At 38.4% G+C, this 20,436-nt stretch overlaps 1 protein-coding gene across 2 annotated transcripts in view; it reads right to left on the reverse strand.

The window, feature by feature from the left end:
• Positions 1-4,951: 4,951 nt before the first annotated feature.
• The window catches only part of arid2 (AT-rich interactive domain 2), a 37,289-nt gene continuing 21,804 nt past the window's right edge, over positions 4,952-20,436 (reverse strand). The window contains exons 10-21 of one of the 2 annotated variants that reach the window (XM_005164457.6): positions 19,552-19,761; positions 18,523-18,687; positions 18,112-18,187; positions 17,897-18,031; positions 17,602-17,801; positions 15,362-17,472; positions 14,199-14,341; positions 13,819-13,957; positions 12,720-12,802; positions 12,511-12,640; positions 10,023-10,114; positions 4,952-6,501 (exon numbers count right to left, since the gene is read on the reverse strand). In XM_005164457.6, the coding sequence (XP_005164514.1) occupies positions 6,390-6,501; positions 10,023-10,114; positions 12,511-12,640; positions 12,720-12,802; positions 13,819-13,957; positions 14,199-14,341; positions 15,362-17,472; positions 17,602-17,801; positions 17,897-18,031; positions 18,112-18,187; positions 18,523-18,687; positions 19,552-19,761 (3,596 nt within the window). In that variant the 3' untranslated portion in view covers positions 4,952-6,389. 2 annotated transcript variants of the gene reach the window in all.

Here is a 20,436-nt window from a genome sequence, read left to right on the forward strand (position 1 = left end):
CTCCTGTGGTGAAACATATACATTACACTCATTTTGATTCTGCCTGAAGATTCAGCCTGAAATTGTCTAGGAAATTGTGTATTATCAAGTGATGAAGCACAAAAAACCTGTCAAATAACCTGTTTAATTTAGCAAGATAAATATTTACTAACTGTAATATTGACCTCATTCTACAATTTTTCCTCTGGGAGAAACGACTAGGAATAATAAACAGCAGAAAACTCTACAATCAAGTATGTCCATGACTACACAGACAAAGCAGAATAATATAATACTATAATAAGAAAATCAGCAATCAGTTTGCAACATCAGGAAGATTAACGAGCTGTTTTAACGTCTAAACAATGAATGGAAGTGAATGAGAGCGAAAGTCTTGAGCCAAAGAGATTCAGATGGCTGCGTCTGCAAAGAATAAGGTGGACACTATAATATACATGTAGATTTGGAATCTGATCGCCCTCCTGTGGTGAACTGAGTGAATTACACTTAAACAAAATACCTCCAGTTAAACTAATGCAAAAACTTATTATAAATATTATTATTACTATTACCATTATTATTATTTGCTAAATTTTAATCTGTTATTTAAAATTAAATGTTATTTTTTTCACCATAATTAATATATTTCTGAATTGAGCCAGTAAAATGAGAAAAAATAGTAACAGAACCAGAGGAAAACCTCATTTAAAAAACTAACTGACTTAATAAACTGACTTAATAAATATGCAAACAATTATCTAGCTGTCAGAAATCTATGCAGTACAGAAAGTCTATTTTTCTATCCGGAATAAACAAATAAATATTCAAGCGCCCTCCTGTGGTCAACTGTAGGAATAACATTAATGTAGATTTATTTCTACAGTTAAAACTCAAGCGAGAGGACAAATATTAAAGGATTTTGCTTTTGTTTTATACCATAAAAATTGTTTACGACTTAAATAAAATGACACAAAAAATGGCCTCTTATTTAGTAAATATACATCTTTAATTTAAATACGGATCTACAGCTATTTAACCCAAATCTGAACAAAAAAATACTTGCATTTATTTTTGGATTAGTTGTTAATTAGTGGTTAATTTATATAAATGTTTTAACAGCTTTATTTTTTATTTTAAAATGCCTTAAAAAATGTATTGAAATTAAATCAAGCCAGTGCGCAGAACTGAATTGAGCGCCCTCCTGTGGTCAGTTGCGGGAATTACAATGTTTGAATTTCCTTGTATTAGTGGTTAATATTAGTTAATTTTAAACTATTTTATAATTATTGATTATACACTGTCAACAAAACCTCTGCTAAACCTATTTGTTTCCTAATATAAAAATATTTTTGGGTCAAAAAAAGGAAATATGACAAAATCTTTTAGAATTTTTATCATGGATTATATTAATTATCTTTTGTGTTATTACCATTACCGGCGGTTCATTCCACCGTGGCGACCCCTGATTAATAAAGGGACTTAGCCGATAAAAAACTAAATGAATGCATTATTAACATCACCATCTTTGTTAAAAAAGAAATAATAAACAGAAACCTAACCGAGCGCCCTCCTGTGGACAATCATGTGAATCATAAATCTCCAATTACTATGAGTAACTAAACAATCTAACTGCATTCAATTATCGTGTGTTGACTTAATATTATTTATTAAATAGTTTTACAACTTTTAAAACATCCAACAAATACCTCGTGTTCAGAAACGTTATCTATGATCTGTATATTTGGTGTCTTGGTCGCCCTCCTGTGGTGAATTGTGTGAATTACACTTTAGTATATTTAGACAATAAACTAGCATATTTGATTGATTTTATTTATTTGATTGATTTAGTGAAAAGGTTACTGTTATTAAAAAACAACAAATAAGTAAACAGAACTACATAATTTTAATAGACAATCAAATTATTATTAAGAATAAATTAAACTATTTAATAAATAAATGAAAATGTAGGTCACATAAGCTAAATAAACGCCCTCTTGTGGTGAATTTTGTGCATCAGAATGTCCCATGATAAAGATAAATTAAAAATCTGCCAAATTACCGCTCGTTGAGTCGCCAAGAAATCTATTTATACCTGTAATATACATTTGAAATAATAAGTCTATCGCCCTCCTGTGGCGAAACACTTCAATTTAATTAAGACAAAAACCTAGCATTTATTTATGTTTTGATTGATTTGAATACATTATTTCAGTGAAAATGTTATTAAAAAACAACAACAAAATAAATCTGAACTGAATTATTATTATTATTAAAAATAAAAAATAATTTATATTAGTTTATACTGTAAAATATAAGAATATGAGGAAAAAATATGAGAAAAAAAAACTGTAATGAGAACCTAACCTCTTGTAGTGAATTATGTGCATCAAAATGTTAAAAAAATATATTTAAAAAATGTAATTACATCTTTTCAAGTTACCTAGAAACATATTCTTACACACCTGTAATATAATATACACATTGTGAAAATGTGTATGGGCGCCCTCCTGTGGCGAATTGTGGGAATTGCGCAATTTCTCAACCTTGGATTAAATTATTATGCAGTGATTTAATTTACTTTAATGACAGTAACCTTGTCGTGTATAAAGATAAAACATCTGGGACACACAATCTTTGGTTTAACAGAAATATATTAAATTCTCTTTAATGTATAAAACACTGAGGGCCTCTGGTGGTGAATAGCATACATTACTGGTTTGGTCTTTTTTTTTTTTTTTTTTACAATACCAGACTACTGTATGTGCATATATGTATGATATATTTAGTCTCAGAGCCTTGCATTAAATACTGTGGATTAATCTAAATAGTTTTTATGAATGTCTGATTTTTTTGTGTGCCTTATTTAAGAAATAAAAACATTAATATAAATATGAATGGATTATTTTGTGCTAAAAAACATCTCAACAGTAAAATATCATGGCAGAAATACTTTGAATTGCATTACAAATTGGTTCTCCGTAATTTATAAAAATAAATATAATTTAATGACGATAAAAACGTGAACGACAGTCATTTGAATCAAAGTTAAGCGCCCTCCTGTGGTGAACTGTGTGAATGACAATCTCAACATTCTTACATTGATTTATTTTACGGAGATTAAATACATTTAAATACTTTATTGATGGTCATGCATAAAGATAAAAGATCTGACAACCTACATTTGTTTTTATTTTAGTACAAATATATTCTTATATCTACAAAATACGAACTTAAAATCCTGAGCGAAAAGTCCTGATTTGTAGGAATTGCATCACTCTTACTTTGGTAAGATCAGATAAAAACCTCACATCAAATTGAATTAAATGTTAATATAACAATAATTATATGTATTAATTATATTAATATTAGTTTAAATATTACTATGTACAATATATTTATTTCTCTTAGCAGGAGCACAAGGAGACGGGGCATAAACAAAATAATCCCATCATAAATATAAATGACTTGAATTAGAAAAATGAAGACGCTGAAATGAGTTTAAAACATTTTAATTTAAGCTATTACACTGTCCAATAAAAAAGCTACAGAATACAGAAATGTCGTCATCACGCACACCTGACGCAGAGGAACTACATCATCAGACCCCATTTAAAGCAGCTGCCGCTCGTTCTCATCATCATCATCAGCGTCTCGATGTGTCCGATCAGAAACGGACTTTAAATCCAGAACAAACACAGTTATTATCCACTTACTTGTTCTGGCTCCAGATTAGCGCCTCATTCCTCCTGCAGCAATGAAGAACATGAAGAATTACCACAAGAACTGAAAATGTGCCCTTCACACGGCTGTTTCCAATTAAACGCACCTGACTCTGATCACCGCCATTATGACAACAACGTCACCGTGCGAAAACCTCTCCCTGTTCGGTTCATCTCAGTTATAGACCATCCCATTGCCAATGTAATATATTGTGTGATTTATGAGCGTATAACCTTTATTTTGGTTTGTGATTTGGATATAAATATAGCATATTCTTCTACCTCATTTTAATTTAGCGTAGCACAGCGAATTAAGAGCTGCACTTTATTTGTTTGTGATCTATTTGGCAACAACTACTTTAATGTGAAGTCTAGCATGAAATGATAATTCACAATGCTAGTTTTAAACAATAAATCAGTGCTTAAACATGTCTTAATACATTTTTACTTTAATAATAAACCATCTGCTCTTTTAAAGTCCCCAAGAAATCAAAACTAGCCCTACTGATTTTGTTAGCTTACATTGCTAGCTTTGTGGTGAACAATTCATCTGTGCATGTCATTAAGAAAATAACCCTGCTGAAAAATCCAGCTCAAACCAGCCTAGGATGGTTGGGTGGTTTTAGCTGGTCGATCAGGCTGGTTTTAGAGGGGTTTTGGGCACTTGCAGGCTGGTTTCCAGCCATTTCCAGCCTGGTCTTAGCTGGTCAGGCTGGAAAATGACCAGCTAAAACCAGCTTGACCAGCCTAGCCAAGCTGGGAGTCCAGCCAAAACCAGCTATATCCAGCTTAAACCAAGCTGGTTTTAGCTGGATTTTGCTGGTCATTTTCCAGCCTGACCAGCTAAGACCAGGCTGGAAACCAGCCTGGAAATGGCCAAACCCCCTCTAAACCGACCAGCTAAAACTAGCCAACCAGCCTAGCTGGTTTAAGCTGGATTTTTCAGCAGGGAAAGCATAGCTTGCCCCTATAATCTTTAATCAAAGAGCTTAAAATCACCAAGGGGCAACACTCCAGTGCGATATGTGAAACAGCCACTAGATGGCGCATATTATAAGTCAAAGTGCTGATGATTCAGATAGTAAGTGTTTTCCAACATTTTTCAAAGTATCTTCTTCTGTGCTCAACAAACAGATTTAAAACAAGTAAATGCATTTGTGTGTAAACCATCCCTTTAAAACACACCTGAATCGATGATGACCGGCGGGGTGTGGAGGCGGGCGTCCATAAAAAAATAAAGCATGTCAACAATGTGTCAAAAATGTTCAGTCTTTTATTTAAAAACTATAAACAGTCACCAAAGTAGACTGAAGCCAATCTATATCAGACTGTTAGATATATGTATCATCGCACACCCTACAGACACTGCAGAAATGGTGAAAGGGGGAGGTCAGGGGCAGCGCCCCCGCTGGGATGCTAACACAACAGGCAGTAATAAATGTTACACAACACACAGCAGAGAGGACAGCCTGGGGTCCGGGAGCCGGAATGTGGCGTGGTCGTAAGAATGGATGAACAAAAAGGAAACAAAAGAAATGAAGTACAATAAAATCCCACACTATTATTATTATTATTAAGATAGAAAAAAGGGGTCTGGAGGAAAAATATCATACCTGCACAGAAAGCAAAGAACACATGAGAAAACCTGTATAAAACTCCATGTATTTAAACCAATTTACAAATACAAAAAGAATCAAGGAAGGTACGGGCGAGCGGCTCGTACTCCACGCTTACAGTGAATACAGGTTGAGGGGAATACCTTCAATATTTGTGTGTGTGTGTTTTTTTTTTGTGTGTGTCTCTTCTACAAAATGACATATGATATATTATTTCATACTCTTTCAGCCAGCAAAATGAGTTCTACAAGTTATAATAGTACAAAAAAAAGGGGGAGAAAAAAAACAAATCACAGTTGCACAAAGAAAAACAATCTCAGCCCTCCCAAAGAAAAACTTTACAGCATCAGTACCTTCGCAGAATATTTACAGGGTTTTAAGTACATTCATCCACTGCTGAGTATAGAATCACGTCTCATACGAGTTAACCAGGGGTTGAAATTATATATATTTATATAAAAAGAACCAAACCAAAAGTGAGTCTCAACCTACTATTAAACAAACGTAATGCTTCTGATACCAAGAGGGCAGCAGCGGCATGAAGGAGGGTGATTTTTCTTTCTCTCTTTTTTTTTTGTTTGTTTGTTTGTTGTAACTTTATATCTATTCACAAATATGTACACAATTGTTTTTCTCATTTACTCATAGCGGTATTTATCTCAATAATAAATAAGTGAAAATATAATCGGCTCAAGTAAGAAAAAACCAAGCTATCATCAAGTTATAAAGAAAGAAACGAAACAAAAACTCTAGCCGCACCTCTTCGCCGTCCACTTCGCCCCGCCCACAGAATCCCCCTCCGCCCAATCAGAGGCGCTCGTTCGTCTGGGACTATAAAAATGTGCTCGTTTGGGCCAGGCGTATAAATATGGAGAGAGTGAGATGGGCGCTGGTTTCTGAGTGGCTGGTGGAAGACCCGTGGCAGTTTTTTTTGAGGGAGGGAGTCGTGGAATGGAGAGAGATAGAGGAGCGGGGAGGGAGGGAGGGAACCAACACCGCTGGCGACCTGTGTGGCAGCAGAATGGGGGAAATGGGAGGTTTTTCCGTCTCCTTCCGAGGGTTTTTTGGGTTGAGCTCAGGCCTGCAGAGAGCGCGTGAGTTCGTAAAGGCATTTAGCGAGCGTGGTGGAGACCTCCATACTGCTCAGCGCCAGCACAGAGAGATGATTCTCATGCCGCTTCACCATCCTGAACACAGATACACATACAGGCTTATCAGTGGCGTGAGGTAACAAACTACAAACACTCAAACTACTGCAATTTTTCCCCAGAAATTTTAATTAATTAGGTAGTTTTGCACAAGTGTACTTTTACTTTCCCTTGAGTGCATTTTTTTAGTGCTGATTCGGTACTTTAACTCCACTATTTTCCTTCATCCTGTACTCACTACTTTATTTGTACTCGTCTATGGGGATTGGCTACAGTAGAACAACCAGTGCTGTGACATCTGCATCATACTGAACCAGCTGAAGTCATGGGCGCTTTATAAACGCAGCAAACCATTTGCAACCATTAGAAGTGTCCAAGAAGATGCTCAAACTCTTTACACGCAATGACACACTGTTTAGATGCACGTCACTGATGAGAAGATGCAGGATGTTTACTGTATGATGACCGAAATCGCCAAATGGCCTTAATCACGAAATGCACTAGAGCAGGGGTGTCCACACTCAGCCCCGGAGGGCCGGTGTCCTGCAAAGTTAAGCTCCAACCCCAATCAGACACACCTGGGCTAGCTGATCAAGCTCTTACTAGGCTTTCTAGAAACATCCGTGCAGGTGTGTTGAGCCAAAATCTGCAGGACACTGGCCCTTCAGGACCGAGTTTGGACACCCCCGCACTACAGAATGCTACGTTTTCACATACACATGGACAAATGTAAACGTGTCAGCCTCTCACAGCATAATACTCTTCAGTAAAAGGTCTATTAATTAATTATTTATTTATTTATTGCCACATCAGCAACTTATGGCTATTTAATGGCAAAATGGATATACATAAAAATATTACATGATAAAAACAAAATCGAATTACAATAAAAAGTCACTTAGACATGTATATAGGATAGAAATGAATAAAATTCACACAAAAATACAGTATATTAAGTATATATTAATACAGTATATAGTAAGTTAAATATGAATTTTCAGTTCAATTTTTGATAAGTAACTTAAGATTCTTCCTGGTGGTACCTTTTTAAAAATGTCCAAAGTACTCTACTTATAAAAATTGTCTAATGCAGTGGTTTTTTCATCAAGTACCACCTCAGAAAAGAATTGACTCTCCAAGTACCACCAAAATGAGCAGTTTTGAAATACAGTAGCGCAGTAGGCCCAGTAAAGCAGCTACAACTCTGCACAGTTAAAAAAAAAAATGGCAGATTACCTCAGAAATATAGGCTACATGTCATATATGGCATATTATATACATCATTTTTGATAAGTTTTGAAATGTATGTAGCATGTACATGACATATTCATTCCTCCACGTACCACTAGAAGGAAGCCTGCGTACCACAGTTTGAGAACCACTGGTCTAATGGTATTCAAACTTTAATGGTAAGAGCAGCTTGGCAGTAATTACATTTAGGTGAACAACATTCAGTAAATACAAATGAGTCAACCTAGAATGCCCAATTCGACATCTAGTATAGACAGTTTTCTCATGCCTGGTCAGTAAATAAAAGTCTACTTTTTACTCATATTCGAGTAATATTTACTAGATACTTTTACTCTGTTTGCACTACATTTTCAGCCAAGTAATGGTACTTTTACTTGAGTTTGACCTTTCAGTACTCTTTCCAGCACTGCTTACAAGAGCCCCTTTCACACATACAGACCTTTCCGGAAAATTGCCGGCAATTTTCCGGAAAGGTTGTATGTGTGAACAGGTCCTTTTTGAAAATACCGGAAAATTCGTTCTGGCTATTTTCTGGAAAGAGAAGTTGTAACATTACCTGTAATTTGCCGGAATGCTGCGCTGTGTGAATGCAGAAGGAAGATTGCCGTAATAAGCGCGTGCACGTCTAGAACGTGCTGACGTGAGACGTCTGCTTTAGCCAATCACAACAGTCAGACGCATTTACGTCCGCGCGGTTTGTGAGAATAAAAGCCTTTGAATATTTTTCCAGACGCATTTAGCTGCTAGAAGTTAGTCAGATCACGTTTATATGTTCTTCTTAATGCCAACTGTGTAAATAATCATCGATGAGATGCTTATGATAAGCCGTTGTTTGTTTACCTTTAAGCTTTGCGTGTGCCTGTGAAACAACCTGTGAGCGCCTGCACACGCACATATTATGAACATCTCGACATGTGAAAGTGATCCTGCGAAAGTTGTTCACAATATTGATCATCCACAGAGTTTGTAATTTAGTCAAATGTTTACAAATACAAGCGCAGCCGTTTAAAGCTCATTTGTGGTGAATGATGTCAGAATTTACCGGTATTTTGGAATGGATGTGTGAATGCTCTTTTCCGGAAAATTTCCGTAACGTCCTCGCCTGTGTGAACAGCGCTTTTTTGAATATACCGGTAAAGTAGTTCTGGAAATTTTCCGGATATTTACCGGTATCACTGTGTGAAAGGGGCTAATGGCTGCATTTACACTCCAGATCTTGACAATCAATTCAGATTTTTTTTAATGCATCATCTTTTAAAAGTGATTTATACACACGATATCTGTATTTACACTGCACATAAATGTGCAATAACAAGGGGAACAAATTACTTTAATTTAAAAAAAATATATATATATATATATAAACAGCAGGTGCTGACTGACAGCTGTGATGATAATAAAAGATCACACTCGTCTCCATTCCTGTTTAATCTGTACCCAGTGTGTTTTATGCACTGTATTAATGAATGCATTGACTATGGGGATGGGTAGACAGATGATGTCATCATCAATTGCCGATGGCCGATAGACATCATGATGCCGAGTTAGCATCGCTATCCTCTCCTCGCCCCATCGCAAACCCACTCGCAAAAAATGCACATTTAGGCCCCGTTTGGTGCAGCTTCATTTTAAAATGCCATTTTAGAACGAAACTGATTCGCATTCACACTGGCGTTTCTAAACAGCCCTATGCTACACTATACTGCTGAAAACGCACATCACTTGACCACACACACACACAGTTTGTCGACGCCATTATAACATCACAGATCACTCTGACTACTCATGCCAGAGTCCTGTGGAAAAAGTGATTGACAGGTGGTCATTTGTGTGTAACTTACCTTTATTTATTAATCATTTGGTTACTTATTGGTAAAACAAAGAGCATGCGGGTCAGGTAGTTGAAACGGTAGGCTACAACTAATTAATTCGTAGTGAATTAAATTAAGTATTCAATTATTTACAAATATTCAATTCACCGCCGCCTATGACAATGATGCCATCAGGATGTTTCACATGAGACATCTTACAATGTCAAATCGGTCGACAACGCCCAACCCTAATTGACAAGTTGCATTGACAGAAAAGTTCTTATTTGGCCATCTTCATATTGGGTCATTTAGTAAGTGACAATTAATACTCACTACATTAACTGTTTTTACATCACTGTGATGGTTGGGGTAGACATTAATAAAATACAATTAATGGATAATCCAATAAATAACACAAAAGATCTTTTGTTATCTTTCTAACTTGATTTTGGCATTTGTGATTACAATATTATCACCATATGTAAAAGGTTTACTTACTTCCGTCCACAATCAGAGTACTTGGCGATGTTCTTTAACGTTAAGGCAGCAGTTAGTCTAATGTGTTTGGTCACTGGTCCCTCTTTATCATCCTGCGCAGAGGAAACAAACAAACAGCAGCTATTAGGCATATGCTGATATTCAATAACTCAATACATCCTCATCATCATCAACATGCATGAGAAAAAACCTTGAATAATTATGTTCCATTTAAACTTATAGTGCTTTAAAGAGGTGGTCCAGAGTCTATTTTAAGGCTTGGTTGTGTATATATAGACGTGCTTTATTTGTTATTTTTTTCATATATCCTACTTTGATTATATACAGCTACTCGCCTAACATGAAAACGACTGTCATATTTCCTAGATCCTCTGAAGACCCGCCCTCAAGAGGCTCTGATTGGTCAGCTAACATAATGTGCTGTGATCGGCTCCACATCACCAAGAAACATCTGTTACAACTTTACATCGCCTCTGGCCACACCTCTTGGCTGTGATGTATGTGCATAACCTGAAGGGTTTATGACATCACTAACCCAGATGTATTTTTTATACTCCCCAAACTTCGTTTACTGTAGGTTTTGCTAAGCTAACACTGTAAAAGCTTAAAATGTTGTTTATGTTCACACAGCTACATTACACATCAACTAGAGTTTAAAATATGATATCGTAGTGGACCAGCCCCTTTAAAAAATATATTAGTATTGTTGTATTTCACAGCAACAAATAATTAAAGACTTAATAGATGATTTATTTCCAAACATTAAAATTGCACGTTAATCTGGCCTACGACATTAAATTCTCGGACTATTCAGAGGCCTTTTGTTTGTTATCACTATAGTCAGGTTAATTTCTTAAGTTAATGTAATGATGTCTACAAAATTATTAGGGCTGCAACAACATATCGATTAAATAGATTAAAATCAATTACCAAAAGTGTTTGCAACAAATTTCATGAACGATTCATTGTGTCGCGAGACACAGGGACATTTGATTATTAAAAAAAAAAAAGTTCAGCGCGGAGCGGAGTGAACACGGTCTCTCTCGCGAACTGATACAGAGTTTGGCCTCATAGACAGGGATGAGGAGGAAGGGAGCAACAGAGGAGTAAATCACTACAGAATCTTACTTTTGTTTCGTTTTGAAGTGAGGACCGTAAAGTCTCTGGTGCTGATGTTTCATTCGTTATCTAGCTTGAAAAGTTAGCGTTAGATCGTTTTCCTTTAGAGCCACAACTGAGAAAATCAAACTGAGCTTTGGCACAGTGTCTGGCGCTGACCCAGAGAGAGAGAGAGAGCTCTAAGCAGAGCTCTTAGTAAGGGGTCGTCGGAAAAGACTTAACCTAACCTAACTTAACCCGCTGAGAAAGACGTGTCGTCATATCACAATTATGCAGCGTTTTAACCGCCTAATGCTTAATTTATGTTTTAGACATGTAAATACACACAAGTACTAGTAAAACAAGACATTTAGAGTTTGTCAAACACACAAAAAAGTCTAACAATCCATACAAATATAATTTGCTGATGTGTTTTATTCATATCATATACACATGGTGAAAGTTACTATAAAGTTGAATCTACTCTTCTCTAAGTACACCAGACACTTACTTGCAAGTATTTGGGGAGTAACTAGTGCATTTACGTGCTGAATCCTGCGTGTTCTGCCTTTTATGAATGAGGCAAACATGCGGCCACAAGTAAACATGAAGCTGATGTTAATTTCTCAGTTAATGCATATAAAGCACTAAAATCAAGTGATAATTTTATTAAATGGGGTTAATTACTTAATTTAGCTGTATTTTTTATTAAGTAAACTTTATAATATTGCTATTTCTAAATGTTTATTTAAATGCATTAACTAAGTAAAGTTTCCTAATGAGCCTTTAAGCCTGTTTTATATTTCTGCGTCAAGTGACTGGCGTAACCCACGGCGCATGCAACGCTGTGTTCCTCTGTGTCGAGTTTCTTCGCTGCTGTTTTGCTTTTCCTGAACGCTTCCTGAAATGTACAAGTGGCTCAAACTTGCTCATTTTGAGGCAGGAACCGGCGGCCGTGCAACAACTTTAACTATGAGGTAAACACAAAACTTTCCATCCGGAGCTCCTTCACAGGACTCACACTTGTAAACAATCGCTCCATCGGGGTCGCGCCATTCGCGCGGCTCTCGGTCCCGACCAGACCTGTCAGCGCTACCAAGCCGACCAATCACAGAGCTTGCGCTATGCGTTGTTGCGTCGTGTAGTTACATTTTTTTTTTTGAGAGGTGCACGTCAGCGACGCTGACGGCCACGGCATAGGGCTATGCGTCAACGCCGTAGTATCCGCGTCCGTTTGAGGCAGAAGTATAAATCCGCCTTTATTGTAAATTGTTTCCTGTTGTACTGAATAAACTTATTTGCAAATACTATCGTGACAACACTATGTACATGTAAACAGTCAACGCGATCCAGCAAAATAACCATGGTAAATGCTGGTCTGTAAACTCACTGTGAAGTCCCTGAACACGAGGTTCCTGGAGCCCCTGCGTAACGCCATCAGAGCTGCACTGGGGTGGTTGACGAGTGCTTTCGGGGGTCTGGGAGGAGGAGGAGGACTGCTGACCGCCGCTGGAGGAGACCTGCGCATCAACACAGTCAGATTATCACCACAATCATACACACTCAGCAGTCTCTGTGATATTAAGATGCTATACACACTTGGAAGTGTTGGGGTTGCTGCCTTGCGTTTGCTCCTCCAGTTTGAGTGCAGCTATGAGTGCTTCCCTCGAGCAGTGCTTATCCTGCAAAACACACACACACAAACAGATGCTCAAAACAGTGGAATAATTCAGATTATATTGTTTTGCTTTTCTTTTTAGACATTTCTGTGATTCAGGTTTGTCTGTGTAATGGAAGAGCAGAGCTTAATTTTAGCAAGAGGATGCATTTCCAACTGAATCTAAATATTGAGTAGGGGCAGAGTTTATTTCAGTATGATGACATTTTCAACTAAAACTGAATATTGAGTAGGAGGCGGAGTTAATTTCAGTATGATGATGTACTCCCAACTGAAACTGAATATTGAGTAGGAGGCGGAGTTAATTTCAGTATGATGATGTACTCCCAACTGAAACTGAATATTGAGTAGGGGGGCGGAGTTTATTTTAATATGAAGTATTTCCAACAAACTGAATATTTAGTAGGGGCGGAGTTTATTTTAATATCGTGAAGTGTTTCCAACTGAAATTAAATATTGAGTAGGGGCGGAGTTTATTTCAGTATGATGATGAATTTCCAAGTAAAATTGAATATTGAGTAGGGGCGGAGTTTATTTCAGTATGATGATGAATTTTCAAATAAAATTGAATATTGAGTAGGGGCGGAGTTTATTCCAGTATGATGCATTTCCAAATAAAATTGAATATTGAGTAGGGGCGGAGTTTATTTCTGTATGATGATGTATTTTCAACTGAAACTGAATATTGAGTAGGGGGCGGAGTTTATTTCTGTATGATAATCATTTCCAAATAAAATTGAATATTGATTAGGGGTGGAGTTTATTTTAGTATGATGATGTATTTCCAACTTAAACTGAATATTGAGTAAGGGGCGGAGTCAGAAGCTGAAGTAAAACTGCAAGCTTTGGATGTTTATATCAGTCTTATATATTCTACACGTAAATCGTCACTGTTTTGAAGCACACTAGATTACAGACATCCTTAAGACATCTTATTACTTTTATTTTAATTTCAAGGGCCTTTAACTATGGAAAAATATATGTCATTATTATCACTACAACAGAGGGTCAGGATCTTGCCTGTAGGTGTGTGATGAAGGATAATCTCTGGCGAGGAAAAGGTTCACATCCCTCCCATTGGCACTGCCCTGGGTATGAGTCTTTACTGCCATGAAGGGTCGCTGCATGGTAAAACACCTGTGATGGCGTGTCAAACCACCTGAAACAGTCACAGAAATAAAATCAGTTATACTGAAGCCAACATTTCTTATCTTAGCTAATATTCATTTCTTAGTTTATGCCAGTAAAACAACCCTTAAAACCAAAAGATTTTATTCAATCAACAAATTTAATTAATTGTAGCCAATTACTACTTTTTTGTTAAAACTAACATTAAAAAAGAACTATAATACGGCTATTATTCACATTGCGAAGTACATCCGTAAAGCATGCTTTCTTACCGTTTGCATGCTTGCCACAGACACTTAAAGTTCTGTCCAGGTTTCCGTGTTTGCTCTGGAGAGAGGGCGGGTGCTGGAGAACTCTGATTGGTTCCCTGTGCAGCCGGATCCACAGGAGGCGGAGTCTGCACTGACACAGGCTGCTGCACACACGAACAGTTATTTAATTTTAAAGAAGGCTTAAGGGAAAACTTCATTCAATCTAAATAAAATCAATGGGTCCTACATGATAATGATATTAAATGGAAAGCACAATATAAATGTACACAAGAAAGAAAACATTATCCCTTGCACAAATTAATTTGTAGGTGCACTGGTCAAGTCAAACATAGTTTCAAGTGTTGCATTTGTCATCTTCAATAGCTGTCAGTACCCTTGTGGTGCTGTATTTAATATTTTGTCATAATATTATGTTTAGTAAACATTTGTAGTCGACCATGAAAAACTGCAATACACACAGTATTATACATTATATGCATGTTAAGTAAACTGTAAATTGCTGCTGACGATTAACTCAGTGTAAAAAAAGTACAAAACAATTTTTTTTAGAAATGAATCAATTAAAATCCAGACGTCATAAAATTAAATAGAATAAAATAAATACAAAAATGTGTATTTGGGGGTGTTTTATTTCTCCTTGCCTGACATGCAATGAAAGCAAATCACCCATATTAAATTCCTGCGCATGTACCATGCTGTTACCATGCAAAACAGTTTAACACTTACACAATGTATACTGAAAACATTTCACTTCTTTAATTATAATTTATGTCTGTTATATGTCTATAATTTATTGTTAAATTATTATACATTTAATATACTGTAATCTTTAATTGGCATTTAGTGTGGACCGCAAAATAATAAATGCAAATGTTTAAAACACTGCAAAGCAAATCCAATGATCATTTGATTTTTCTAATAAAAAAAAAATATATTATATATATATTTTTTTTTTTATTAATTAGAAAAATCTAATGATCATTGGATTTGCTTAGCAGTGTTTTGGCTTTCAGCAGCAAGACTTACATTACACTGAACTAAACTGAAAACTCGACTGAAGTAGTTCCAATTCACTAGAACTTTATCTCTGTTAAGCTGCTGACACAATTTACATTGTCAAATCGCTATAGAAATAAAGATGAACTAAATAAGACAAAGATTACCTGAGCATTGGTTTCAGGCAGCGGCGAGGGCACACTTGGTCTCTGCTGCGCTGCGTTCTCTATTGCTACTTTTGCTACTGTGCTTGGGTCTGCGCCCGCTGGCACAGCCACCATGGTGGCGCTGTTACCGGCATTGTTGGGGTCGCTGATGGTCACTATCCGTACACCCATTTTAGCAGGGATAGCGGAGGTACCTCGGTCCGCGTCCTCCAGCGGTCTCTTCAGCGTCCGGCTCTCCGCGGTGCCGTTAGCTGACGGCGGGTTGGGAGTGGCTGGAGGCGGCGAGTGGTTATGAGGAGCGTGCTGTGGCCTCAAGCTTAAAGTCTCTGAGCTGGGCCCATTGGAGAGGTCTGCGCCGTGGCAGGGCCCGTTGGCCAGGCGTTCAGGTGGCTCTGCTCTGGCAGTGTCCTCCGCAAGGCCCAGTGCACCGTGAGCTTTCGGCGACAGCACCTCCCCGTTCCCCATGTGTTTGGAAGCCTTGTGATTTGGAATGTTTTTGCTTGGATGGGAAGCGGCGTCCGATCGCTCAAAGTCGCACACTCCGTTCACCATTAGCTTTTTAGGGTCCGCAGGTGTCTGCTTCCCGTCGCATCCGCTCTGCGCTACAGGACCATTGGGCGCCTCTGATGGGCTGTTCCCTGAGTGGTATGGAGGTAGACTAGAGTCGAATTTCCTCCCGTTAAGCAGCTTGGGTGCCTCCGCTTCTGCCGTTTCCCCGTTGCTGGCTTTGGCCGAAGCGTCGGCGATGGAGTTGTTCTCCATGACCTCGATCTTGCGCTCGTGGACGTGCAGTCCTGTGGCGTCCTTGGCTTCCTCTTCCTTTTGGCAGATGATTTTGTCGCCTCTGAAAGGCGGGATGGGCGTGGCTCCTGCTACTGGCAGAGGCGGAGTCTGAGTCAGCTGCAGGCCGATTGTGGGTGGGGTCTGCACTCCCTGGCCTGGAAAGCCAGAGTTTGGCACTACTGTGAAGGTAACTTGGTTGCTGGGGGTGGCTTGGAGGATGGTGCCAGAGGTGGAGGTGGAGATGATCTGTCCGGGGAGGATGGAGATGGGAACGGCACCGGGACTCTGCATAAGCTGAACGTTTAACTGTGGTTGAGGTGGCACTGGAGCGCTGTTCGTCACCTGGTATACGACTTGCGGACTGGGCGCCCTGGTGCTAACAGGAGCGGGGACTTGTGGAGCAGGGAGGATGAGTTTTCCACCAGGGGTGGAAGGACCGCGTTTGGGAAGCAGTAGCTGTTTGATCAGACTGGATTCAGTGGAGGTAGGCTGGACTGGGGAAGCAGCGGGTGGCGGGGTGGGCTGGAACTGACGCTTTACTGACAGCATCTGGCTGACAGTGTGCGGCTGCACCGGCGCTGGGTTCGGGACCGCCGCATTCGGAGAAGTAGGAGCCGGTGTTTGCTGTGGATTGGGGTTGGTGAGAACGATCTGATGGATGGCAGGGGCAAATGCAGTGTTGGGTTGTTGATTTGGGCTGACGATGACTAGGCTCTGTGGTTGTGTTGGCGGAGGTTGTGGCGACTGTACTTGATGTGTAGGTTTGGGGGCAATGTTCTGAAATGCAACACGAGAGCCTGTCACGCCTGCAACAGTTACAACCTGCCCTCCTGCCATCAGTGGAGTGCATGGTGTGGTCACATACTGAGGCTGCGCCAGCACCATGGCCTCCTGGGAAGGGGCTTGAGGGCGCTGCTGGCCCACCGATGTACAGACCCCATGCACTTGACCAGTAAATACGTGTCCCTGTGGGGGTGGCCCCTGCTGGATCAGTGCAACGGGGGCGTGATGGAGCAGAGGCTGCTGGGTAGACGAGCCACTGTGGTTGGGAACAGCAGGAGCAGCGGAGGCCGTGGGGATGGAGCTCTGGATCATGGCTGTTTTGAGGATGTCATTCGGGCGTATGGGAACTGGGGCAGCGGCTGGTGGGCAGGGGGGAAGTGCGGCTTGTCCTGGTGGGTTGAGGGGGGGTCGTGGAGCTGGAGCACTAGGAGCGTTAGCGAGCGGCGGTGCATGCATGGTGAAGGCCACCTGTGGTGCTGCCTGGCCGGCAGTAAGGCTTGGTGCTGGTGCCCGGACAGGCTGCCCACCCACACCAGGGGGCAATGCTGCAAGATAAACAAGATGCAAAGAACAAATGAGCTATTATTCACTTCACTAGGCTTTAAAAAAACTTGTGGATAATCTCCCAGAACTGCAAGACCAAGAGTGTCTCAATAATCAAACAGTGTCTGTACCTGAATGGGCCTGAGGGGTTTCTGAGGGGGCTTCATGTTTGGGAACTGGTGCAGGACTGGCCTGCTGCTGCTGCTGCTGATAATAAAGCTGGACAGGAAGAGGAATCGCCCTCTTTCGAACACCAACCACGTGGATTTGAGCCTGCCCATTCAGCCGTGTGTCCTCCACACGTTTTACTGTGTGATTAGGAAACAGCGTCCTGTGAAAAGGCAGAGCATGTAAGTGGTGAGCTTTAGCTTTAACATATTTCCTGATTTGGACAGCATATTTCCTCAACATTTTCACCAATCTCACCGCAGGCATTTGTAGAAGTTGTTGGATGTTAGCACACCACCCCGTGCCATCTTGCTGCAGGTTGCCAGATATTCAGAGTACATCTCTGAGCGCGAGACTGACCCATCTGAATGCACCTCAAAATGAGCATTTAGCCTACAGAGAACAGAACGCATTCGTAAAACACCTTCAATAGGTTTGAGAAGTGTAAAGAGAAGGCAGAGGTGGAGTCCTACCACTGAGTCGTAAATTTCTCTCCGTCTATTTCCACGATCCCTGGTGGAGGCGTAGACTGCACAGGTGTCCTGTTTACTACATTGAAATAAATACAAACGCAATGTTAGAACTTGCTGTACCTAAAATCTATATAGTATTATTTTCAGTGCTGGTAATTGCCACATTTTTGGGTCTATTTCTGTTGTGTTCTGTGCATGTGACATTGTGATGATTCGCAACACACATACAGTCAAAATAGTAAGGATCTTCGCTTACTTTGCAGGCATTTCTTGGTTATTGCATGAGTTTTCGTAAGTTGCAGCACGTTAAGCTCTCTCTGCCACCATATATATCAATCCTTCTGACATGTGCATGCATTATGTTGAATAACCCGGTTGTACAGAAGTAGCAAGTGTACACAGTCGACTCACCAGCAGCAGGAGTGCCTTGCGTAGCTGCAGGAACATGCTCTACGAGCTGCGGTCGAACCTCGGACACCTGAGAGCTGGAGGCCTGATGCTCGATCAGTTTCACTGCCGTCAGTGCATCCGGTCCGAATGTCTGCAGGTCCACCGAGACCAGCCGTACTAAAAGATCTTCACATGTGAAAAACTGATCAGTTCACTTGGTTCTGGTAGTATCAAATGTTCTTGTTGCAATTAATTCCTGAAGCTTTTATCAAGATATATAGTATTATCATAATATTGACCTACAGTTAAAAAGTAGTCAAAATTATTCGCTTTCCTGTTATATAGTATAATATAATAACATTATATAATATAAAATTATTTTAATATAATAATAATAATATAATTTATTATAATATATGATATAATTTAATTTAATATAATTTTATATAATAATAATAATAATAATAATAATAATAAACTTTATTATAATATAATTTAATTTAATATAATATAATTAAATATAATAATAATATAATTTGTTATAATACAATATAATTTAATTTAATATAATTTTATATAATAATAATAAACTTTATTATAATATAATTTAATTTAATATAATATAATTAAATATAATAATAATATAATTTAAATATAATTTATAATGTAATTTAATATAATATGAAATACTTTAATATAATTTAATTTAATATAATTTTATATAATAATATAATTAAATATAATAATAATATAATTTATTATAATATAGTTTTATATAATTTAATATAATATAATAATGATAATAATAATATAATTTAAAATAATATAATTTAATATAATATAATAATATAATTTAAAATAATATAATATATTTTAATCTGATTTAATCTTATTTAATATATTATGATATAATATACATAGTTTTTTATGCACATTTTGACAATTTATGTGCATCTTGGCATTTTATTTCCCATATTCCAAAATGTGCATAAAAATAGGTGGATGGAAACGCAGCTAGCGGCAGACTGAATTTTTTAGCTGAACACAAACCTATGCTTCTCTCCACGGAGGAGATTTTGGAGCAGGTTATCTCTCCGAGCTCAGCCAGCTGATACAGGACCTCCAGCGCAGAGATGACCAGCATGACGTCCGGCAGCGTCAGAAGAGCAATGATTTCTCGGTATGACTCCTGATCCACATACTCGCAGATCAGCACACCGTTATCCTCCACTTTGCTCAGGTTCCCCAGGATTTCCATGGCTGTAGGATGCAATGAACATCTTAAAGGGATAGTTCACTCAAAAATGAAGTTGTAATCACTATTTAATCTCCCTCAAGTGGTTATAAACCTTAGGTGTTTCTTTATTCTGCTGAACACAAATTATTTATATTGATGAATGATGGAAACTTGTAACCATTGACATCCATAGTAAGAAAAACAAACACTATAGATGTCAATGGTTACAGATTTCTAGTTTCATCAGAATATCTTCATGTGTTTCTTCTGTTATGTCCCTTTTTACAAAATGTAAAGTAAGTCTCTGATGTCCCTAGAGAGTCTTATGTGTCAGCTCAAATACCACACTAATAATGTTTTATAACTTTAGAAACTGCCCCTTTTAGGCTTTGAACCTAATTGTGCCACTTTTGTGACCGTCTCTTTAAATTCAAATCAGATTTTTTCAAAAGAGGGCGGAGCTATAAATGCATGTGCATCAGTATAGTGGCAGACTCAAAAACAAGACTAACATTCTATGCTAATGAGGGAGATGGTCACTAAAGGCTTCCCCCTTTGATGACACGTACAAAGGGAGAATGTCAATCAAAGTGTTTCTGCAGACTGTTTTCATCAAGAGTGATTATAAAATCTAAAAATAATAAATGTTGATCATTGGAAGCCGGTTATTTTCACAGACTGCTTCTACACAACTGCGT

Source organism: Danio rerio, chromosome 4, assembly GCF_049306965.1.
Source record: "Danio rerio strain Tuebingen ecotype United States chromosome 4, GRCz12tu, whole genome shotgun sequence".
NCBI classification, from domain to species: Eukaryota; Metazoa; Chordata; class Actinopteri; order Cypriniformes; family Danionidae; genus Danio; species Danio rerio.